The sequence below is a fragment of the Siniperca chuatsi genome, linkage group LG21 (genome assembly GCF_020085105.1).
Source record: "Siniperca chuatsi isolate FFG_IHB_CAS linkage group LG21, ASM2008510v1, whole genome shotgun sequence".
NCBI classification, from domain to species: domain Eukaryota; kingdom Metazoa; phylum Chordata; class Actinopteri; order Centrarchiformes; family Sinipercidae; genus Siniperca; species Siniperca chuatsi.
Window position 1 is genome coordinate 6,921,690 of NC_058062.1, and position 24,598 is coordinate 6,946,287.

At 41.7% G+C, this 24,598-nt stretch overlaps 1 protein-coding gene across 1 annotated transcript; it reads left to right on the top strand.

Annotated features, from left to right (window-relative positions):
- The first annotated feature begins 744 nt into the window (after positions 1–744).
- On the top strand, positions 745–22,799 carry LOC122868964 (disintegrin and metalloproteinase domain-containing protein 11-like). Its single transcript, XM_044181444.1, is given in 28 exon segments — positions 745–815; positions 941–1,098; positions 6,232–6,422; positions 8,935–9,011; positions 9,380–9,446; positions 11,199–11,281; positions 11,437–11,500; positions 11,642–11,702; positions 12,194–12,375; positions 13,636–13,707; positions 13,924–14,090; positions 14,207–14,291; positions 15,244–15,334; positions 15,826–15,877; positions 16,480–16,579; positions 16,867–16,938; positions 17,082–17,109; positions 17,112–17,173; positions 17,616–17,696; positions 17,779–17,829; positions 17,911–17,974; positions 18,146–18,251; positions 18,761–18,880; positions 19,014–19,182; positions 20,068–20,179; positions 20,986–21,076; positions 22,252–22,269; positions 22,648–22,799. Coding segments are annotated over 28 exon segments (2,481 nt in total). The 5' UTR covers positions 745–774; the 3' UTR covers positions 22,664–22,799.
- Positions 22,800–24,598: the final 1,799 nt, after the last annotated feature.

Consider the following 24,598-nt stretch of genomic DNA (forward strand, 5'->3'; position numbering starts at 1 on the left):
CTTACCTTCAGAGTGGTGGCGCTTGGGTCATGGCGAAGCAGGTGTCTGGTCAGACTCTCCTGTGGAATAGAACCAAGCCATAATGTTATACACAAGTTGAAAAGTTTGTACAACACAAAGTAAAATGTGCAGAAATAATGTCACTCATCTATGGCAACACTAGGATTAGAATTACTTTAAGATCAGATTTGGCATGTTCTTTACAACCATTATCAGAAATTGCATCCATTTGCTCCCAATTGGAATATTATACTGTTTATTAAAATGTAGTTCTGCATGATGCAAATCACAATGGGATTAAGGTCTCTTAAGTCTTTGAATGCAAAGAAAATTCTGATATGCTATCTCCTCACATGGCTCAGTAATACAAGACATGTAACTTACCCGCATAGCAAACATGCGTGGGCAGTCAGGGAAGGAGCATCGGTATTTGAGGAGCTCGAGGTGCACCTTGCGGATGTGGTGTTGCAAGTTAAAGGTTGTAGAAAAGTAGGCCTGGCAGTCGTCCCTGGGACAAACCAGCACAGGCTTATGGGAAGCGTGGATCCGTTTGTGCCTCCGCAGAGCGTCCGCTTTCTTAAACACCTTCTTACATGCTTGGCATGTAAATGTTGCTACAACATATTAAAAATGAGAGAAACAAAAACAAATTTATAAGACAATTTAGGATAGATTTCAGCAATTTTGCACTATGAACACAACATATTTACCTGGATGTCTGACCATGTGCTTCTGAAGCTTCCCCCAGGTGTGTTCAAGGACCTGGCAGTTAGCATGAGGGCAGTGGTAACCTGCAGGGACCAACAACAAGGCCAGTGAGTATCAGGAAGTCAAAAGATCACCAGTTGGCTCCCTTTGAGGAACCAGATAACATGCATGTCATTTGCCTTGGACGTAAAAGGTTACATGCAAATGCAGCCATAACCCCCTTTTAATTAAGGAATTTTACAGGGATGGAAGATAAAAGGACCCCTACTAAGATTGAAATAGACCAACCTGTGTGCTTCTTCTCGTGGGCTTTGCGGGCGATATGGGAGTCGAACGTGGCAGCGCATCCTTCCTTCGAACACCTAAGTACCCCACCAGGGACAGACAGAGGTAAAAATAAATTTAACTAAGTCACTTGGGCCACAACCACTCAGCCTGTAACCACTCATTTATCGCCTGCTAGAGCCTGTATTCCAGGCATCAAAGATCTGATGAATTAAAATAGTGCATAATTGAACAGTTATTCATCTGGATCTGATCTCAGGCATTTCTTTAACTCACAGAACCAAACTAGCGTCTACTTTTACGCCACAAGATTTTACACTACAGCAAAAACTGATGTTATCTGTGAGACTTGTACTACAAACATACTTGAATTTAGCAGGTACTCCATGCTCCTTTAAGTGTAGTTTAAACATTCTGCGTTTTTTGAAGGTCAAGGAGCAGTTTGGCTGGCTACACTGCGGGGAAAACATTCACGTGGTTAAAATGACAAAGACTTGATCAGTTATTCAACATCACGAGCAGTGACTTTCAGGGGATGCTGTTGGTTACAATGTGGCATTTTGGCGCCATCTCGTGGATACATGTGTGTATTAAGACAAACCTTGAAATACTTGTTTTTGTCTTCGTGGGCGTAGCGCATATGTCTCTTCATTTTGCCTGCGTCGAGGAAACTCTGCGTGCAGTTCTCGAATTTACATCTGCAGACAGCAAAGTTGAAATGAGGTCGGGGCTGAGAGGAGCAACGGTACAAAAAAATATGACTTGAATTACTTGAATTGCTTCACTCCTCCGTGCTGAAGCATGTGGCGAGCCAGGTGGGATTTTCTTGAGAAACGACGACCACAGCCAGCAATTGTGCACTGACACGGGCGCTGTGGACATTTGGTAATACTTTTATAAATACAAAGTATTTTATATGCTTTTAGTTTAACATACGCATTTTTAACGTGTGCAGTAGTTTTGCAGAGACTTACTGCATGCAGGTTTAAATAATTCCCTTACCTCTCCGGTGTGCACCGTCTCATGCTCTTTTAGTCGCCACTGTCTGGTGAAAGTCGCTCCACAGCCAACGTGGGCGCAGCTGAACTGCTGCGGACCGCCGACAGATTTCTCACTGAGCACTCCATTCATTGTCCTAGATATCTGAACACTTCTCCAACGAAAATATGTAATGGAAAGGCCACCGCTTTTGTCAGCCTTTCTTATAGCCTCTTGAAAGAACTTAATTAGTTAATTGGCAGGCGGTGAGTCAGGCTAAGCCCGCAGTGTTCACTGATTCAACACTCCTCAAGCGGTAAAGCTGAAACAAATGAACCTAATTACCCTGCTAAGCTCAGCTGTGTGCAAACAAACGTGAAACACGGGCAAGCCAACACCTGTACTCATAGCCAGACAGTTGTTGCCTGTCAGTATTGAATAAGACAAGCACTGCAATGATATACTGTGAAGTAGGATAGTTTACAGAAGCCAAGACAAAGAGAAAGAACTAACAGCATGATATACAAAACATAAAAATACAAATGAATAAAAGTAATACAAATAAGTCAATATAAAAACTGGACTTTAAGCTAAAATGTAATAATAAAACTTCCAAAGAACAGGATTATCTATGCATGGCAGGCCTCTAGCACATCACACTGGAAATACTTAAAAGGCCATATATTCTCCAGTCTTAATAAAAGCAGGATTAGACCTGGCCTGGAGACCATACAGTGGGAAAAATCATGAGGAGATATTCGCTGAATTTGACAAAAAAAGATGTGTATTGGATTCGAATTGCATACCCCAGCTTTAAGGAGACCTTTCAAAGGGGTTTTATACTTTCAGCAATGTTTTTTTCCCAGGTCCAATGTTCGTTGTATGTTTCCCTGGGTCATTATGTTGAAATCATCCACCTACAGCATATAGCCTACTGATGTTATACTCCTTGAAACCTGTGCCCTCAAATTTGCGAAGTAGAACTGTGAAGATAGCCCTTATTTATAGCCCTTTGACCTAGGACCCTGGGAACGGATGAGCCTGTCCTTAACTCTGGCTGACTGATACATTTGCAAATAACAGCTTTTTGGAGCTGTAAGTGTGATACTGCTATATGCACAGTAGATGGTAGTGTGGCTCTGTCTCACAAGGCTCTGGCTTTTCGGTTGACTTTACAATGTTCACATTTGTTTTTTAACAGATATGTGAAATAATTAAGTCCCATTGTGTCTCCTCTCACTCTGCAGCAAATATAGCCTATTGCACAGTGTCTCTGTTTAATTTTAAATATAGGATTTAGTAGGGGAATGGTTGAGACTTCCCTCCTGGCTTGCCAAACGTTCTCATGTGAAGGAGCCCCAGTCAAAGATAGTACAAAGTAAAACTTCTGTGATCAAAGGTTTTGTCTCAGGAACAGATGTCTGAGAAGACATTTTCATAATTGCTGCTGTAAATAAAGGTTAGTGGATTAAAGTAGTCATTCTTATACATTCCTCATTTAGTTAGTCTTTTTTAGGGTCCCATGGAATTCCTTAGACCCCAAAGTGGCTCCCACTCTTATGTCCAAGTGAAGCACAGCCATACTCTCTGCCGCCCTGAGTCCTCGCAGTTCTCTGTGCAGTTTTTGTTACTCAGCTGTACCACTGCTGAATGCTTAATTGACTGCATCAGCACTGTGTGATCAACAGCCATTCTATGTTTATCAGGGACAGTGGAGATGTTGATGATGATGTTTGAATTCAGATTAACAGTAGAAAGGCCAATCCGTACTGCACTGATGTCTGTTTTGATGTCGGCCTTCCTATTTTTTGGGAGGAGAGACAGGACGACCACATATTTGGCCCTTGATGCTGCACTCCTCCTGCTGCTCTCCCCTCCATCTCTCGCTCCCTGTTAGTCTCAAAGGGGGGTAGATGAAATATTCAGAGGGGGCTGTCAGTGCACAATGTGCCTCCATTAGCGGGATGTGTTGCAGGATGGCTGCTGGAAGACTTAACTCAAGGCAGGTCACAGCAGGGAGAGCAACACATAAGCACTGCAGGTCTCTAGTTTCAATGTTCGACTGATCTTCATTTATGGTTCCTAATAAGAAGCCAATCGATATGCTGGCACACTGTCTTTTAGACATTCAATTAAATTCATACATCACACCGGTCGTGTTTATCTAAATCACTACACTATTAACTTGTGTTACCAGTGTAGATCTACACAAATGTGGTTATATTGATCAGGTTTTGGAGTATTTTACCATTTTGTAACATTCTTATATGGATATTTACAGTGTTGTTATGATGATTGGCTGGTCATTTTGGTCAATACAATATATCAATATTTTTCATTTCACTGAAGTAAAGCCACGTGTCTGGTTTTCAGTGATGGAAATGCAAATATTAATATTAACTTGATCAGTTCAGTATTGGTTAGCAAGTGTCACTCAAACATATAATAAATGATCAAAATTATAATCATTTTGATATTAGGGTTAGGGTTAGGGTTAGGGTAAATGTAGCCTAATAGTTCTTATTTTAAGTTTAGGCTATTTTTATGGCATTTGGCTTTATTTTTTTATTTCACAGCAGAGTATGATAAGGACTTGTCTGCAAGTGTAACAGCAAAATTACAGTAAAATATGAATGACAGAAATATCCTAAACTGTTTGAGTCGGTTACCACAGAAACAGAGTATATGTAAGGAACATTAGGCATAGGCGTCAGATGTATTTGTAAGGATGTTTTCGCGTTCAGCCGCGATGTCTCTCCTCGGTCCGGACACACCTTCATCCTCTGCAGACCTGTAAGTTACATAACACGGCCTTCCGAGATGCTCCACCATTCATACACGTAGGCTACATTGAAAAAACGAATGCACTGTTTATCACTAAACCTCTTTTAGGGCCTTTCTTCGGCCGTGCGCCTCAGCTGTCGCATCTTCTCCCCTGCGCAGAGCTGCATGGCAACGGGAGGAGGAGGCTGCTCGGGATAAGGGAGGGTACCACGGTCCCACGTGTCCTCCTCACCACAAACCCAACGCATTTCTGTTCGCTTTCCCATCCCTTCGTTTCCGCATACCGCAGATTCGCATATAGGCTACACACACATACAACATCATCCATACACCCATACACACCCGCGCAGCCTTGCGGCGCTGTGCATCCGCGCTGCGCACTCTCCCGTCCCTCACTTTATTTCCTCACTTATCAATCTCTAGGCCTGTATTGATAATCTCCGCCATAGGCCTAGGTTGCGATTATTCATCATTCTGATATGCAAATTCAAATTCTCAATAGCGGTGTTGACCGGAGCTGAGAGGGCGAGAGAGAGAGGGAGAGATGAGAGGACGCGCATCATCAGATGTTTAGCAGATTCACTTTCGGTCTTCGCCATCATTTCTGCAGTGCGGTTTTTGGTCTTTTTCCTCCCCTCCGCCGGGTTCGTGACATTTTGCGACTCTCGATGTTGTAATCCGGGGGAATATGTGAAGATCATGCTGGCGGTGTGGTGCTTCATGATCTTTGCTGCAGTGGGCGAGAGGCTTGCAGTCTCAGGTAAGAGAGCGAGAAAAGAGAGGGGGTTGGATAAAGAGCGGGAGCACCCTTTTCCTTTTCCCCTTGCACCAGCTCTTTTGTAACCCCGGTGTAGGCTGTGATTTCATTGTAGCGGGATCTCGGTGCCAACCAGCCTACTGGCCTAAAAGCGCTCTCCGATGCGGTAGATTTGCTGCATCAACACATTTTCATCGCAGCAACATTGCCTATATCCAACGTACCCATAACCATTTCCAACTGTGTTTAATCCAATAAACATCTAAAAGCACAATGATATAGCTTGTCAATCACGAAGGCAATGTGTTTTACAGCCTGGTTCATGATTGTTGAGATTCTAAGCTATATGGGCCCTCTGTATATATCAATTTGGGCGTCAGTCTACTATAGAGTGTATATACTATGACAGATGAATAAATTAATAATTTTCTATCAAAACCTAATTATGTCCACACAATTTCTTAGAAAAGAGCATTATTAACTGGTCAGTGTGATAAATTAGGTCACCAAACCAGCTTACAGATAAAACACTGATCTGAATGCTCACACAGTGTGTCTGTTAAAAATATATCACTTTCAAATCAACTTCTGCCATTGGCTTTGCTTACTACACCACTACCAGGTCCAATTTAGACAGGCTCAGGTGTGTCCCTGCCTTGCCAAGCCCTCTGCACACCCATGAGCCTATGGTGAGAGTGTCCCTGTTGTACTACATGCAGGTGTGGACAGGAGCCCAGTGCAGGATGGGGGCATGTGGGACTGGTTTACCCCGGCAGGGTGGCTGGACAGTGGGGACACTGCCACCAAGGTCACCTATCCGAAGCGGCTGGTGCAGCAGATCGAGTCAGAGGAGGAAATGGCTCATGACCACTTGGATACCAGGGTGAAGGACAGCACCAGGGACACCTCGGTAAGTTGAAACTAATGATAACCCCCGCCAAATTCACTTTCATATCTCCAATTCAGTTTCACATTGGATCACTCTGTTATCAGCTCAGTGGTCTTAATTTGGGGGGCAGAGACACCCACGGGTCCTTGACAAGGTTTCAGGAATCTCCAAGTAAAATGAGGAATAGATGAATCTCACTGTAATTTGATTAAAAAGAAACTATTCCGATTGGACAATGTATGAGAAAGGCATTTTTTAATCAGGATTCATTATTACCTCACATATTACAGGTAGACATTTTTCTGGACCAAAATCAAATGAAATGGGGGTCTTCAGCTTAATGTGCAGATCAATAAGTCCAGGAAACCAAAAAATAAATATTCTAGTGCACACCAGGATACTACGATAGACACTATTTTATTATCAGATTACATTAAAAACCAAAAGGAGCAAACTACGCGTTTCGCACATTGCTTCATCAGATTCGCTCGGAGCGCAGATTTTTTGGTTTACTGTGGTTTGCTCTGCGCCAGCTGGTACCCAGGAGAAAAGCTTTAAGTTCAGGAAGCCTTTGAAAATGTAAGTACTCAGCATGTATCCTTACAAAAAGAATGTGGCTGTTGGAGGCATTGTAGCAAGTCTGTTGGGATATATATGGGTGTGACAGTACCAAGACAGGCAGTTATTCTGCTGATGGGAACCTCATTTTTTCAGGGTCTGTAACAGTGCAGCGCTCAGCTCTCTGCTGCTCACACAGCTCCTGCTACACAGGGATGACAGTGCAGGGTGGTATCATGCAGCAGTCTCCGCTCGTCGTGCTTTTGACCCAGTTAGGCACTGAAAATCCCTTTGAATGTCCACAGTGAAGTAATCCCAGCTGGATAAAACCAAGACAGACAAGTTGCTGTTTTACAGCCATTTATTCCTGCCTAAACTCAAGCCATAACATCTGGCAACAAGTTCTGAAACTAAAACCTTCTGACCTACTTTGTATACTGTGCAGCCATTGTAGTAAATGTACAGTTGATCAAAGAGCTGTTTAAATGTTTGCATGCATGTTTGTAGTGGCCCTCATCTCCACCTGACAAAGTTTAGCCCCTCTTGAAATATTCAGTCATATGTCCGATCATCCGGCAGCTGTGCTGAGCCCTTGACTACTTCATTATTCAGTGGTGTGTTGAAGTATGTCCCTATTAATTATGAAACAGGCCTGTGTGAGAAGTGCTGCATGGTCCAAGAGGCTTACGCACTCCCCATCCCTGCCCCCCTCTCTCTCTCTCTTTGTTATGTTGATATGATGTAGTTTATATAACTGTTATGAGAAAGTTAGGCTACTTAAACACACACACACACACACACACACAGTCACATGCTTGAAGACAATAGTTAAGATGAAATTGATTTTATTGGCTGATTAATCTCAATTTCTCATGTCATGTGAGAAACAGTAATTTTAAGGATAAATCCATGAAGTAAAGCACTCACTGTGAGACCAATTCCCACATAAGACTAGCAGTTTGTTGTTTAATGTAAAGAAGTAATAGACATTGCTTGGCATTACTATTATTATGTAAAAATTTATATACATTTTATACTAAATAATCAGTCATTTACATTTTAATATCCATCATGGTTCAAAAAGGTCTGTAGCAAGAGGGATCTGTCAGAGAGGAAATGAATGATGATGATTGTTTTATCAAGAATAAAATTTCAATCTCAGTTTTTGATCAAACATGGATGAGAAGTCCCAGTGAAAAATGTAATTTTGAACATCTACAATTCATAAGAACTGTGGCAGCTGCTACACATAATGAGCAGAAGACAAATGCAACCATTGTAAAGCTGTGGAACAACTTTACTGTACAGAGACAGAGCACTGATGGACACCATTCTTCAGCCTCTCCAAAACAGTAGTAAGAAATCTGTTGTCCATACTCATTGGAGGGAATAATTCCTGGATAGTGATGCATTTTATTGTAAAAGCCCAGTGATTCACTACAGCCTGGTTCCTCCAGACTGAGATCAAAGCCATGCTGACATAGTCAGAGCTGAAGAGATACACTGTTTAGTCTGCAGTAAATTTCTCTCTCTCTCTCTCTCTCTCTCTCTCTCTCTCTGCTGACCCTGCTGCCTCCTCACCTCCCCAGCTCTGGCACCTGTCCATTAGAGACATTGGCACAGTATGGCTGAATGTACCAGTAAAGCTTTCTCCTCCTCCTCTTTCCCTCTTTCTGTCAAGCCCCGCTCCAACCATCTTCATCATGAAATTCCAGCTTAGCTCTCAGCAGTCATGCCTGCCTGAATGCTGGCAGCCAATGTAGATCAATGGAGACTTTATAAATCATAATATTTCAGCTGCTGATATGCTTTTAGAGCGTACACAAAATTGATTCTGTTGAATTATTCATGGGACTTTTTCAAAATCACTCTGTGGCTTTTACAGAGCGCCACATTTAACCACAATTGTTTTGTTACACTTTGATTTATCAACTATAAAATCTGTCTCTGTCACTGTGGGTTTTTTTTTTTTCAGCCCGTCCACTTGGCCCAGAGCTGTTTCCAAGTGGAAGCCTTTGGACACACCTTCACTTTGGACCTGGAGCTAAACCAGTTAGTATTACCATCCAAAATCATCAGATCTAGCTTTTTTACACGCTTGTATCAGTAGGTGATCTTAATTTACTGCAGCTGTTCTCGTTAGCATTTCCCGGCACTTAAGCAAATGCACTTAGCGCCTCTATTATGATACATGACAAAATGGGGAATACCAGTGTGGCACACACAGACACACTCTGCTGCATGTTTATGAGGTTCCACTGATTTTATTAACACCACATGTTAATATGTTCACTTATTCTTTGTGAAATATATTTCAGGGGAGAGCAAGAGGTGGAAAATATCCCTCAAGAAACCAATTTTGACTACGTGGTGATGGAGATAATGCTGAGATATTCATGGTATCTCTCCTCTCTTTGCAGTCACCTCCTGTCTTCAGAATATGTGGAACGGCACTTTAACCAGGATGGCAGACCCTCACAGTCAGTGGTAAGACTGTTTGCATGGGGTTGGGATGTGTACTGACAGGATGTTAGTAAGTGAACTTGTCTTTTGGCACATAGAAAGAAGCATATTAATGAGATGACCAGAGCGGCAGTGCAGCATTTGGTTCTTTGGCTGTAGAAACTGACACTTTGTCACATTTTACACTGGTGCTGTTGCCAGTGAATTAATTTAAAGTTTTGTTTGTCAGATGCAATGCTTCAGATGGTCTAGAGCTCATTATACAACATAATTCCCATGTCTTGTATGTTTTAAGGTAATCTAACACAGATCTGTTTGATTAAAGTGTCATTTTAGAAACTAAAGACATGCTCTTTGTTTGTTTTTATCTTTTAAGGCTGATGTTTTTATGTGATTGTGATGTTTTATATAATTTCTATATTTACAGTTTGATCTCATTCTTCTGTTTCATCTATTTATGGAAAGTACATTATTTGCTTTCTGCTTCAAAAGTAGGCTGCCAATGTACCTATTAAGATTATGTATGTTACTGTGCTCTACATACATGTAGAGGAGTGTCAGAGGAGTGTATGCATGCCTCTCTGCTGTGGCCTTTCTCAGACAGTCAAGAAAAAAGGCAGTGGATGCCTGCGGTGTAAAACCACAAGCTCAGAGAAAGAATTAAGAGATAACAGGAAAATGGATGAAAGCCATGACATCTAATGTGATGTGTGCTTGTCAGGACAGACCAGAGGAATGTCAATGTATTATGCTAGACAGGAGGGATGGTTAATGTTTTTTTTCTTTCTGTACTAATGTGCCACTCACACCCCCCCAGCACTCACCCACCCGCCCGCCCGCCCGCCCACCCAGCCAGCACTCCATGTCCCTACCCACAATGGTTCCAAACTCAGTCCTCCTGACCAATCACAAGCCTGTTTCCATAGCAACGAGTTAGCTCAGCGGTGTCATTAAGTTCTTGGCAGCAAAGAGAATGAAAGAAGACCGGGAGGGAGGGAAGAGCAGAGCCGGCGAGAGAGGAGGAGGAGGGAATGTGAGGAGTAAAATGCCAGTTAATACAAAGGCAAGATGAGCTTTGGCATTGGGTAGGAGTCATTTTGGGGGTGCATGTGTGTTCATCGGTCGGTTTGATCCCAGAGTGGCGGGAGGGAGAGGAGGCTTGCAGGGCTGCAGGTGGAGACCTTTTGTCAGGACAGATTGTCACTCAGCTGGATGGAGGCCTCGCGTGATGCCGCTGATGCTGCTGCTGGACATGGCAGGTGTGATGCATTCAGGGCAGTGCCTCACCAAACTGATCTCTGTCATCACAATGATTTATTTCCATTAAAAGGTGTTGTTTGCCTGAGCTGTTGGGGCAAGGCTGAGACACCCTGCTGAACTCAATTTGATTCAGGTGAACCAGTGTTTTCTCACCTTTCCTGGTGGTTTGTCTTCGCCGTGACCTCGTGAAGCACTGCGCCCTCTTTTGAGGGAGTGTTAGGTGGCGATGAAAGCTAGTGCTCTATTGTGGTAGTCAAGGTTGTTATAAGGGCAGTAAATAGCAGAGCACAATTCCTTTATTACTCTCATCTTGTGTTTTTCAGTTGCAGCCTGCCTACTATATAGTTATTCCATGTTAAATTCTCAGATCTAACTGTGTGGGCAACATCACAAACTGCCATAAACGCAATAGTGGGGAAAGATGGAGAGGGGAGTCGCATGTGCAGAGGTCGTAAGAGGTTTTTCCTCAGAACTGATCTATCACAGGCTGTTTCAGAGATTGCATTGTGTCCACAGGGAGGGGAGCACTGCTACTACCAGGGAAGGTTAAGAGGTTTACCAGAGTCCTGGGCAGCTCTCTCCACCTGCCACGGCCTGTGGTGAGCCTGACAGTAAACCTTTAATATCACGTACCTGTTGTCCTGCTTAATTTCTCTGCACACATTAATAATGAATAATTACTGCTTTTTTTTTTAAGTTTTCTGTCCCTTTCTGCTCTGTATCTCACTGTCTTTCTCTTGCTGTTGGTTCTTAGCGGTATGTTCTCTGACGGCTTCTTCTCTTACGGGATTGAGCCTGTTTATAATGGGAGCAATCAGGTAAATAGTCAGTGGATAGTAGTTGTAGTGATAATTTCTGAAGTGACTGGCATGATAGAGAATTTAATGGAGTCTGGATGCTGATTTTGTTGTTTTTAGATCCTAATGTGTCTAATGTCATCTGGGTGTATTCCGTTATAGGATGATGGTGCTCACTTAATCCGCAGGATGCCTGATATCAGACTTTCCCCCCACTGCCCAGGTACATAAGTGCATTTAAAGCATTAGAATAATACTGCCTTTAAGTCTTTTCTTATCATCTTATCTTTTCTGACATTTTAATATAACCACCTTGCCTTCGGATAAATTAAACCCAACCTCCTGTCCACTGTTGCAATCATTTCAAAATAAATGTTATTTAATGTCCCATGGGCACTGCTTATGTTACTGTCCAATAAACCTCCAACACAGGCAATTGAAGTATCTTTCATGTTCAAAAAACTCAATTTCTTTTCTCAGTGAAATAAAAACAATAGGAATTCTTCACACGAGTGAAAGAGGACAATTCAGTCAAAACAAATGTGATAAATGAATGGGATTTTTAGTTAGTTAAGACAAGGTGATAATTATTTTTGATTAGAACTGTAATGTTTGAATGAAATTGAGATAGGAATGTTTGCACTGCACCTTACAGTACAAGAAACAAGTAATATTGCTCTAACTGCCTGCAGCTCTGCTTCTCTGTGTGTCCAGACTGTACAGAGGATAGTGAGTGGGAAAGCAGAGGAGGTGATAGTGATGACAACAAACCGGACCAAATGAGGGAGCAGCAGGTGTCTGGGGTGCTGAGGCGATCCAAGAGATTTATTCGCAAGCCCTCTGTCCAGACTGAGACCAAATATATTGAGTTGATGGTGGTCAACGACAACGAAATGGTGAGTTAAAAGAACATTTTGCTGTGAAATATGTGGACGTCCAATCTGCTCTGGTCTCTTTGGCGCACAGAGAAATTAGAGTTAGAGAGTGGGTCATAGAGGCTAGATCAACATGGTTTGTGTGGCTAACCATCTACCACTCTAGTTTAGTGATGTGTGTATTAACCTGGTTGTTGCCATGTTTGCTTGTCTGACAAATGTTGACATGAAAACATTTGGGCTGCTGGAGAGGGGCAAGCTAAAAAATAAACATCCCCATACTGGCACAAAACAAAAAAAAAAAGTTACACTTAGGAGCTATACTAAATACTTCAGTCAGTAAAGTTCTGATAAATTTAAGAGTAAACCTTGTTTTTTGACTTCAGTGGTTTTCTTTTCACCTTGCTGCAGTATACCTGCAATGTACAGGTGTACTCCAGGACCTCATGACCTCAATGTTGGGTGTGGGTACAGGTGCAACAGACCATACCCAATGGTCAGATGGTGCATCAGGCTTGAAACTTTCAACCAGAGAGCGCAGCAAGACACTGTTTTTAAATCCTGGTGTTAAATTACTCTTTTAAAATGCATATAAATTGGCAATTGTGGAAAATGTGGACTATGCCCTCTAAAAAAATTAAAGTGGCTGCTAAAATCAATCAAACTACTGTAAAAAAAAAAAAAAAAAAAAAAAACAACAAAAAAATAAGGCTGTTTTAAGATTGCATGTTGACTGAATACACACTGAATAATCTTGAAAGTCCCTTAGTGGTTCTTAAATTGACTTGAGACTTAAGCCAGTCCGCAAATGTGTTTTTCTGTCAAATTTATTCTCTTAGTACTGCTGAGGGTTACATGTCAGTTGTGCCATAAACCGCAATCTATTAAAGCTTTTACTCCTCAATCAAAAGCGGACTCTGTACCTACTAACACTAGTACGAGAGGTAGATAAAACAGTTTTTACACCTCTTTTACACAGACTTCATGGAAAGTGAAGAGTATGTGGATGAATACTGATTCATTTTGATTTTATCAAGGTTAGCCATGTCTTACTTTTTATTCGAGGAAAGAGATGTATGATTTATCAAAGATGCATACAGCACATACAATACAGTATGTAGGTTTCCATCATGTAATCCTGTTTTAAACTAAAATGAAGAAAGTTGCCTTGTGAGTTACCACAGCAGAAGTATAGAAGTACAAACCTGTGTGTGTATTTGTGTGTGAGAGAGTGAATGTGATCCATCTCTTACCCATCAGTATATTTCTGTGTCTCCACAGTTTGTACAGCTCCGTCGCTCTAGCAGCCAAACCAAGAACTTTGCCAAAGCAGTGGTCAACATGGCAGATGCGGTAAGAGCTTTGTCAGTAGGATTATAATCCTCCTACTCTTAAACTCACACTGCCACCAGTCAAGAGTGTGTGTGTGTGTGTGTGTGTGTGTGTGTGCTTATTTCCACATTTGGAAATGATTTATTCCAGATATCAAACAGTTCTCCATGCACAGTGTTCACAGCATAGGTGTCATGCCAACAAAGAGGTAGACTGATGGGCATTTTTGGTCCCCAGATCTACAAGGAACAGCTGAATACGAGGATCGTGCTGGTTGCCATGGAGACCTGGACCTCTAAAAATATGATGCCAGTAGTGGAAGATCCATTGATAACACTGCAGAACTTCATGAAATACAGGAAGGACAACTTCAAAGAGCAGAGTGACGTCGTCCAACTTTTCTCGTAAGAGGACTGCAAAAAAAAAAATCGAATATGTTGAGAATTACTGCTAATTAATGCTTGATGTTTGCTAGTTCAGGTTTTATTTTAAATTATGGCATCTTTCCTGTGCACCTCAGAGGCCGTACATTTCACAGTAGCCGCAGTGGGACGGCCTTCACAGGAGGGGTGTGCTCTTTAACAAGGGGAGGAGGAATCAACGAGGTGAGGAAAATCTAAAAAGGTCATATTTTCCGTTGCACCAACAAGGATTAATTTAAACTAAAGATTAAGGTTTAGCTATATGTAGAATAAAATTATTAAACCACATTTTAATTTTATCTCATCTTTGTTGCACAATTTAGATGAATTATTGATTAGTACAAATAAGTTGAATTTTAGTTTAAATGTCCACAACGTTTTTATGTTAAACCACCAAGTGTCATTTTAAAGTTGAGGTTAGAGGTACTGTAGTTTAAAAGTCTGGGCCAACAAGATTTTAATCTAGATTTTGAGAATACTAAGCCAAGATATGACGAAAGTCTTGTATATTAATACTGATTTAATTATTTAAATATTAAAGGTTTCAAGTTTTATTGCAACAGAATTATTAGATAAACCAGGATTAAAAGGAATAGTTTAATTTTGGGAAAAATTCTTATTCACTTTCCTGCTGTGATTTAGATGAGAAGATTGATACCACTCTTATATATGTACGGTAAATATGTAGCTGGAGCCAGCAGACGGTTAGCTTAGCTCAGCATAAAGACTGGGGGAAAACAGCTAACTTGGCTCTGTCCAAAGGTAACAAAATTCGTCTACAAGCACCTTACTGGTCCCAGCCAAGAAATGGTCTGGCAAATGGTCAGAAATGGTCCCCCCACCCCAGCCAGGCTAGCTGTTTCCCCCTGCTTCCAGTTTTTGTGCTAAGCTAACTGGCTGTTGGCGATAGCCTTGTATTTGTCATAAAAAACACAAGTGGTATCGACCTTCTAATCTAACTTTTGGCAAGAAAGCGAATAAGCCTATTTTCCAAAATTTCAAACAGTTCCTTTTTAATCCTGGTTTTAAGTACATCCTGGTTGGTGCAACCCAAGTTACCTGTAGGATTATATCAACGTTGTCTCCATCTCATAATATAGCTCTCCTGTGTGGATTCTGTGTGTATTCGTTCCAGTATGGGAATGTAGGTGCAATGGCTATCACTTTGTGCCAGAGTCTTGGCCAGAACATCGGCATGAGGTGGAACAACGCACGCAACTCTGCAGGTAAAAGACAACAGGAAAGCCTGATAATGCAGATAGATAAAGATCTATAAACCAAGGGTTGAACTGAATACATTATCAAAGCAAGAGAGCAAGGTCAGTGTGGGAAGGATCGAGGCAGAGGACGTTAGAGAGAGCTTGGGTGTTGGTATCCCTGTCCAGCAGTTCTCTTCTGTAATTAGATTTCTCCATTAGGTGATTAGTCACCTGCGTCCAAGAAGGAGGGGGTGGTGGTTAGAGCATTTCTGCCATTGAACAATGGGCTCAGTGATTAATGTTGTAGAGGCATCAGGTCCATTATTCAATGCCAGGACAAAAGCTCAGTGCGCACACTATAGGCTCCATACCTCAGTCACTAGGTATCAGTTCGATGGTCTATTCTTCTTTGTCACAGCTTGGGTTGTAATTGCTGATCACCTCGTTATTTTTTCCCCAATATTTATTCAAGTCACCTTTCCCCGTCTCATCTCTCATCCTCCTGGTCTTCTTCACAGGAGACTGCAGGTGCCCAGATGCCTGGCTGGGCTGCATCATGGAAGACACGGGGTAAAGATCCACCTCATAGCACACTGAAGTGAATATCAAAAAAACACAAAGCACCTGTAAAATGCATCTCTTCTCTGTTTGTTGACGCAATTTAACAGCAGACAGCAGGACTATTTTCTTGTTGCACTCCCTCTTAGCTGCTATTTGTTCCGTTCATTTCACTCAATTAGACAGTTAAACACCTGTAACAGAGGGATGCTTTGACTTTTACACAATCTTCAATGAGCCAAGCCAGTTACAAGCACAGCTTGTATTTGATGCTTTAAGCAAATTAGTTGAAACATCAGACATAGGCACTGAGTGCCGACAAACCGTGTAAGAATTACAAATTGAATTAAAGGTATTTACTGTACAGTATGAGCTCTTCTTACCAGATGGAACAATACAGATTTCAATTATTCATCTGAGTAATATCTTACTACAGATGGTAACATTTCTGTCAGATTGCAAAGTGATGGCACAGACACTCACAGTTGATCTGGCATTTCTTATTGGCAGAAAAGCATTGTGTTGTTTTTTACTAAAATTTTTTTGTCATGTCCTGGTCTCAATCTTTGTGTGTGTGTGTGTGTGTGTGTGTGTGTGTGTGTGTGTGAACGCAGATACTATCTGCCCAGAAAGTTTTCTCGCTGCAGTGTTGATGAGTACATCCAGTTCTTGCTCCAAGGGGGCGGGAGCTGCCTCTTCAACAAGCCCAACAAGGTGAGGGCCATGTGGGAATGTAGGATGTGGTGAGAGGAGCCGCTTCTGAGCATCTTTCTTTAAAGACTAATTAATTAATCTTATAGTCTAATTTTATCGGAACACATATTTACTTACGGGACCATCGAATATTTTTTGTTTTCTTTCTTTAAGTAATGCCCTTATCTTCGTATCTCTGTACTTCCAACCAACCAACAATCTCCTATAATACTGTCATATTTCATCTCTCGTCCATCTGTCTCACACTTATATATGGGCTCATATATGTCCCTCTCTGACTCTCTCAGCTGTTGGACCCTCCAGAGTGTGGGAATGGCTTTGTGGAGCCAGGGGAAGAGTGTGATTGTGGATCCCAGGTGGTGAGTACCCAGTTGGACATCATGCATGAAAGCCAGCTCTTTAACCTTCTGCAGATGGGTAGCACCTTCTGTCTCTTTATGACCACTGGAGGGTGTGGTGTTGCAACAGAGCTGAAGGTTTGTTTTCATGTCTGTGGCTGCAGGAGTGTGCCCGTAGTGGAGGAGCCTGCTGTAAAAGTGCACACTTACCCATGATGCCATGTGCAGTAACGGACTCTGCTGCAGTAGCTGCAAGGTGAGTCCACCTATATAACAAGGAGTCAAAAAGTGAACTCTCTCTCTCTCTCTCTCTCTCTCTCTCTCTCTCTCTCTCTATATATATATATATATATATATATATATATATATATATATATATATATATATATATATATATATATATATATATTAGAGAGAGAGATATATATTGTGATATAAACCTCTACATCTTAGTGTCAAGGGATTCATGGTGTGTGCCCCAGTATACAGTATTTTTCCCCAAATATAGATCATAAAAACTATTTCAGAGAAGTTAAACTGAATCCAATAAAATGCAAAACAAAAGCGTCATGCTACTTATCTCTACATTTTCAGACTTTTCAGATAGCCTGTATGGTGCATGTATTGGAAATCACCTGTATGATAACTGAAGTGACTTATCCAGTATTTACCTGATGCCTTTTAATGCTGTGACCTAGTATGAGCGGAGAGGTGTGGTATGTCGAGACGCTGTGACCGACTGTGATATCCCAGAGACCTGCACTGGAGACTCCAGCCAGGTAGAGTTGACTGTAACACTGGAAAAAAACTGCAAGATCAACGACAGTATCTAGAACTTTATGTACTTTTCCTCTTTTGCAGTGCCCTCATAATGTCCACAAGCTGGATGGCTACATGTGTGATAACAGTCAGGTAAGGGCTGGTTTGTGGCATGTTTTCTGGTCTGTAGCTCACTCTGACGCATACTTGATTATTGTTGTCTCATTTCTTCAGGGCCGTTGTTATGGTGGACGATGCAGGACTCGTGATGGACAGTGTAGGGGACTCTGGGGATATAGTAAGTATAGAACACGTGCACCTTGCACCTCGAAATGGTATGTTATTCAGTAATATTACTGTGTATATACTGTATAGTGTGTGTGTATATAATATATGGCTACTCGTGCCTGGCTTCGGAGTCTCAATTTCCTTGCGACAGTCTAATTTGTATCTTTGTTTGACCTCCCAGATTCAGCGGACAGGTTTTGTTATGAGAAGCTAAACGCTGAGGGTACAGAGAAAGGCAACTGTGGTCCGGGTCCTGAAGGCCAGGGCTGGCTGCAGTGCAACAAGCCGTGAGTCACACCATCCTGATTCCCTTTGCTATTATCTTATAAAAGAATAAGAGCGTGTTCACTCTATTCTGCTTTTTTTGTGCAAAAAAGTGGCACCTCAACTGCATTTTGTGCAGATATTGCACTGCTCAGGTTTGACGCATTACTGAATTTAAACAATAAGGGTGGTTTTATTTGATCATTTTCAACAAATATCACGAAAAGACTAAAACCAACAATTGTTTTTTCGATTATTAAGTGCTGTATGTCTGTGTAGCCGAAGCATAATTGACGCTATTTTTCATGATTTTATTGTCAGTTATTATCAGAAAAATATTAAACACATTAAAGAGCCTTTGTTGGATAAAATCCTGAAATCCTTTATTATAACTGGATCACCAAAAAAAATGTCTAAATCATGTGTTCTTGACTTAAACATTGAATTTTTTCAACAAACAAAGAATTGAAATATTGCAAACACACTCCAGTTTTGATGTGCATTGTTCTGTCATTCACTTTTTCCTGTTTAGGGATGTTTTATGCGGCTTCCTGTTCTGTGCCAACGTGACAATGAAGCCAAAGTTTGGAGACCTGCAGGGTGAAGTGACCAGCTTCACCCTCTACCACCAGAACAAGTACCTGGACTGCAGGTAAGTGGGTCACATCCATCTGATCTGCTAAAACTAACACTACTAAGTATGAAAATTAGAATATTGTGTCGCTAAATGTCTAGTTCTACCCCTCCTCTCCCACCTGTCTGACATGTCTGGATGCGTCACTCAGAGGTGGCCATGCTCTGCTGGAGGACGGCTCAGACCTGGGCTATGTGGAGGACGGCACTCCCTGTGGTCCCAACATGATGTGCTTGGAGCGACGCTGCCTCCCTGTGGCGACGTTCAACCTCAGCACCTGTTCCGGATCCAACTTTGGACGCATCTGTTCTGACCACGGGGTAAAAAATTGAGCTCACAACTTCCCAGCAAGCATTGATTTAGTGATTTCCAAATCAAAAGATGTCTAGACATTGAAAAGTGAATGTTTTTCATGTACGTTACATGCACCCAGTGGTCACTTGATTAGGTACACCTGTACAATGTAATGCAATCAAGTACAACAGCTTTGCATCTATCTTTACGAAGCTCATAATGTTCAGTTTTTGGTGACATTGTCAGAAATGTGTAAATTCAATTATAGTAATAAATTATATTACTGAGGTCATAGTTAATGTTGGTGTTGTACTGGACTACATTATATTGAAAGGTGTTTCTAATTTTTTGTCCTTCCTATTTACATACATGAGGGGGGCAGAATATTAGAAACACCTCTGAACAATGCCATCACTAACTATGACTTCAATGCTAAAACATATCATTTAAATAACACCTCTATGACAGCGTCAACAATTAAAGGCATCATAAAGGTAGACTTAATGGCAGAACAGTTGTATTGAATTGTATTAGATTGTAGCCACTGAGTGTATAACCGTTGTTTCAACAGCATTTTAGTAACTATAATCTAACATGTATTTAGGACCTGTTTCACATTTAAATATAGGTGACATAACTATTGTTTTTGTTGTTATCTACAGGTCAAAAGTCATCAAGGTTACACACTGTAACTGTTGTTTCAACAGCATCTAAACGACTATATTTCAATGTGAAACAGGTTCAAACTATACTGTCATTGAAAGGCTGTTAAATACAATAGCTGTTTGTCACCAAGATATGTAAAAAACTTAAACTTTTTAACTTTTAGCTACATAGTGGTTTTAACGTCTTGTCTCTTTCTATTAGCAGCTATTGCACTTGATTTTCATCTCTCTCTCTCCCTTTCGTAGACCTGCAGTAATGAGGTGAAGTGTATCTGTGACAGGGACTACACAGGGAAGGACTGCAGTGTCTTTGATCCCATCCCTGAGCCAACAGTCCCAACGGGCCCAGAGAAGAAAGGTCTATAGCCCCTCTCAACCTGCCCATGTCTCTCTTTCTGTCTGCCTCTCATATCCCCCTCATAGTCTCCACCCATCATCACTGTAGCTTCTCTATGTACTGATGCAGAGCACAACATCTTCAAACACAGAGTAGTTCACCTGATTATTGTGAGAACATCAATATTTAGACCACACAGTGTTTTTCTTCCTGTTAAGTCTTGGTTTCAATGTTGGAAGAGTGTGGGTATGTGTTGAGACATGTTTATCCATTAGAGCATATGTGCATGTACAGTATGTTAGTGTGAGTGTTATGTATGTGTGTGTATGATGGTACTGTATGTCTTGCAGGCACTGCCATCTTTAAGCGTCTCCCTTACTTTCTTGCAGTCTGCCAATGACACAGAGCAATTGAGCAGCTGCTCTCATAGGGCCAAAAAAGCCAAAGCCACCCTGAGCAAGAGGGTGTCCAGCAGAAAGAGCAGGAGAGGGGGAATGAGAACAAAGTAATAAACTCTCTCTCTCCTTTGTTTTTGTTTTTTGTAACCGTTGTCTCCCTGACCTCCCTTGCTCACCTGCCCGTTCTCCCACCTCCACCCCACATGCTGGTTTCCTCCTCTTTCCCTTCATCTCTCTTTCTCTGTCTGCAGGTATCTTACCATCTGCCTTTCTCTTTCTCTCTCGTTGATGTTGTTGATGTACAGTGTTGATGCTGTCCTCTGATGTGTGTTTTTTAGTGGTGTTGTTTTGTTTCTGCCCCTCCTCCTCCCCTTCCTCCTCCTCCTCCTCCTCCGTACACCCCTCCTCCCTCCTCCTTCCTCTGCGCAGGTCCCAGTGGCACCAATATCATAATAGGGTCCATCGCAGGTGCTATTCTCCTGGCAGCTATAGTCCTAGGGGGAACAGGATGGGGATTTAAGTAAGAGTTCTGGCATGCCTTTGTGTACCTGTCTGCTTCTACCTGAAGGAACCCCCGCCCCTCCCACTCTCACCCCTCTGAAATAGATGCCCATTTGCAAGTCATAGCCCAACCAGGGGAGGGGAAATGGGGAGTCGAGTCTGAACTCCACCGTGCAAATGCTTGAACTGCTTTTGGTGTTAAAATCCGTACTGAACATCACACCTCTTGTTTTGTTTTCTTTGATCGAATCATTAATCGGCCCTGAGCTCCATCCTGCACCTTTCCTCCCCTTCCCTCTATTACAAGCCCAGCTTTTTATTGTAATGACAGGGCAGGACTGAGATGTTAATCTGCCAGGAACCTCTGCAGCATTTCTCTCAAGTCTACTAGGTTTATTAGCTTTTTATGAAAAAGAGTAATGATTACAGTGGATTACCATAAACACCCTTTTTAATGTCTTACCTTTGGTGCTCTTTTAGCCTGCATTATCCTGGTTTTCTCCTATAGGCAGAATCTTAACCCCAAATGCCCTCGCTGAAGGGCTTCTTCTGCACTGTTCCACCTGTGCAAGCTTGCTATTGTTCACTCCTTATACTCTGACCTAAAAGGACTGCACCTACTTTACTCATAGTTAGATTCATACGATAATTGTGGCTGATGAAAAGCCCTGTTAACTGAAAAGCAAACTTGTAGCATGTAGTCAGTCCTTTTAGGGCCAGAGGCAGGTGTCTGCATGAGAAGTGTTCTCTTCCTAGTCAGACCTCGGGCTGCATGTGATGTCATCACTATAATCTGGCAAGAAAGACTTTGGAGAGGACTGGTGGATGAAAAATGACTGACTGACTGAGTCATTGTTTGATTCATGCATGTGTTCTAAAATCTGACAGTGTTGTGGTTAAATCTCAACTGAGTGTAGCCAGTCCAACATGAAAGAAAATGATTTTATGTCCACATTTCTCATTAAAGCCTGTTTATGATTTTACAAGGTTTTAACAATTCTAACTGTTAATTAATCTTTTTCTTGTGCAGTTATATTGTTATTGCTTAATTGTCCTTTAAATGTCATGCAAGTTCTAATGCAAGATGATCAGCTTCATGCAAGTAGTTTACTCATTATTTTGTCATTTTTCCTGTTGTCATTGATATATCTTGACATTTTATCTTTTCTCCCGATGTGTGCTCATGGGATGCAGGAACATTCGAAGAGGAAGGTACAACCCCTCAGGACCACAACGTGCTATCATTGGAGAAGCATCACAAAACATTTCATCCCATCCCAAATTCCCTCAGCATGGCTACTTACTAATTCATCCACCATCTGAAGTTCATCCCTTGGCTCATCCCCACAGAGCACTATGCTCACCATGCATTTCACTGCTCCTTTTGCTTGACTGCTTCATCCCCTTAAATTATTGCAACAACAACAAAAAAATTCTGTCCCCAATCCCATAAAATTCCCTTGATCATTGTAAAGCAGAATGGCTCCCTCCATTTCTCAAGCATCTTCATCTTCTGTCACCTATGTGGTCTAACTGCATAAGCATATTTGTTTTTCTTTATGTTAACAATCTCTGTCACTTCTCTTTCAGATCTGGTGGAGGATAAGTCTGTCTGTCTTTTTGTCTCTGTCCTGTCTTCCTTCTTGTACTGTGTCGTTTCCACATTGGAGAAGAGGGGAACAAAAAAGTCTTCCACTCCTGTCCCAAAATCTCTCCAAATCTCTTCCAATTATCGTTTCCTCCACGCTCCCGTCTGCCCCTTTTGTCTGTCCTTTTGCCTGACTCCGTCCTCCTCTGGGCTTGTGGAGCTCCTCTCACCATACCAGCCAATTCATACTTGTGTGGCTGCTGCCAGGAAGCCGCTGAGGATTGTGTCCGGGCCACCCCTAGAGCAAGCAGGTGGCTCTCCCTGTGGGTGACACCAGGGTCTTCCTCCAGTCCGGCGGCTCTAAGAATGTGCTTCAGTGTCTATGTACCTCCTTTTCTCACATCTTGGACAGTCTGATAAAGAACATATCAACGGTGGACCAATTTAATGAGACATGTCTTTCCAATGCCTGCCTGCCTGCCTGCACACAAATAGAGCTGGCCACCAACTCCACAGTTAAATGTTGGACTAGCACACAGACTGGCCAGCTAATAGACTGAAATAATGTAACAAGAGCTGAATAGTTGCCTTTTTTCTTAAAGGAGAAGGACCTGAGGCACAGTTCCTCCAAAGCCAGGACTTGACTAGGTGCATCTCAAAGTGGACAGTTACCTGTTTTAATCTACAAAGTTTGGAAACATGGATATAACTGAAAAGAAATCGTAAGTTGGACTGTTGTCAGCATGTTTTCCAAAGAGAGACTGAGGAGGGACTAATGATCATATAAAATGATGGGTCAAAAACCAATCAACCTTTAGCCAGAGCCCAGACTGATAACTGAGTGTATGTTCATTGTTATTTGTTCTTTTAACTTGAGGCATCTTGTCTGCCCCCCACAAGTTTTCAGGTACAAAAAGGGAAACTAGGTGGAATGGTTTTGGGATCATTTTAAACCACTGAACTTTGAAGCAGCAGAGACCGTAACTTAGTGTTTTCAACCACAGACCGACCAACATACATTCCACAATATCTGTCTGTGTGCGTGCGCACTACTTTCAGGCCCAAAGTTTGTACGCTTAGGAGGTTTAATCTCTATGTCTGTTCATGAGTGAATGTACGGATGTAAGAGATTTTTAAAGAAAGGAAGAATGTATGTGTGTTTACATTAGTGTTAGGGGCAGTTGTGTCCATGTACACCTTAATACTCCTCCTATCACAGGATAGATAGGCAGGTTTTTACCTCTAGAATATCATCTCTTTCTACAAACTGTTGTACGCTGCAGCCATGGCACCATAAAGGCAGCACATTAATAAAGAATTCAGCCGTTTTTGTCATGTATCTACAGAAAATGAGCACTAGCCAACTGTATGCACACCTATTTGTAAATATGTGCAAGATGAATGTTAAATGCACTGTATGAAGATTTATTTAAAAGCTATGTTAACACGACCTGCATCTGCAAATCTCTCCTTTAGTCAACGCTGTCCATGCATCTTTAAATGTGGCGTAACAGCTAAGCTAGCTGTCTCGCATCTCTCTTATCATTCCAGCTGTCACTTAAATGTCATGAATCTTTTGTACATTTGTTGATAGCCCTGAGCCCTGGATGAACGCCCAGGGGCTTTGTAATGATCCCCACTGTAAATGAGATTAAAGAGATCTAGTCTGGGGTCCAGCAGGCAGCTTGTCTGAGACTGTACGCGTGTATGAGGTCAGTTTGGTTCATTTGAGCTTTGCACTATGGCAGATGCACTATTGTTATTATTACAATATGTACAGAGTTGGTATCAAATACAGTCTGATTTTGAAGTTTAGGAGAAAAAAGAGAAAATAAGATGCATCGTATCCAATATTTTTAGACACTATCTTTTTGAATTGAGACAAAAAAGAAAGAAATTAACTAAGGTTTGTAGTTGAATTGAAATGGAAATAAAATAAAATACTAAAACATG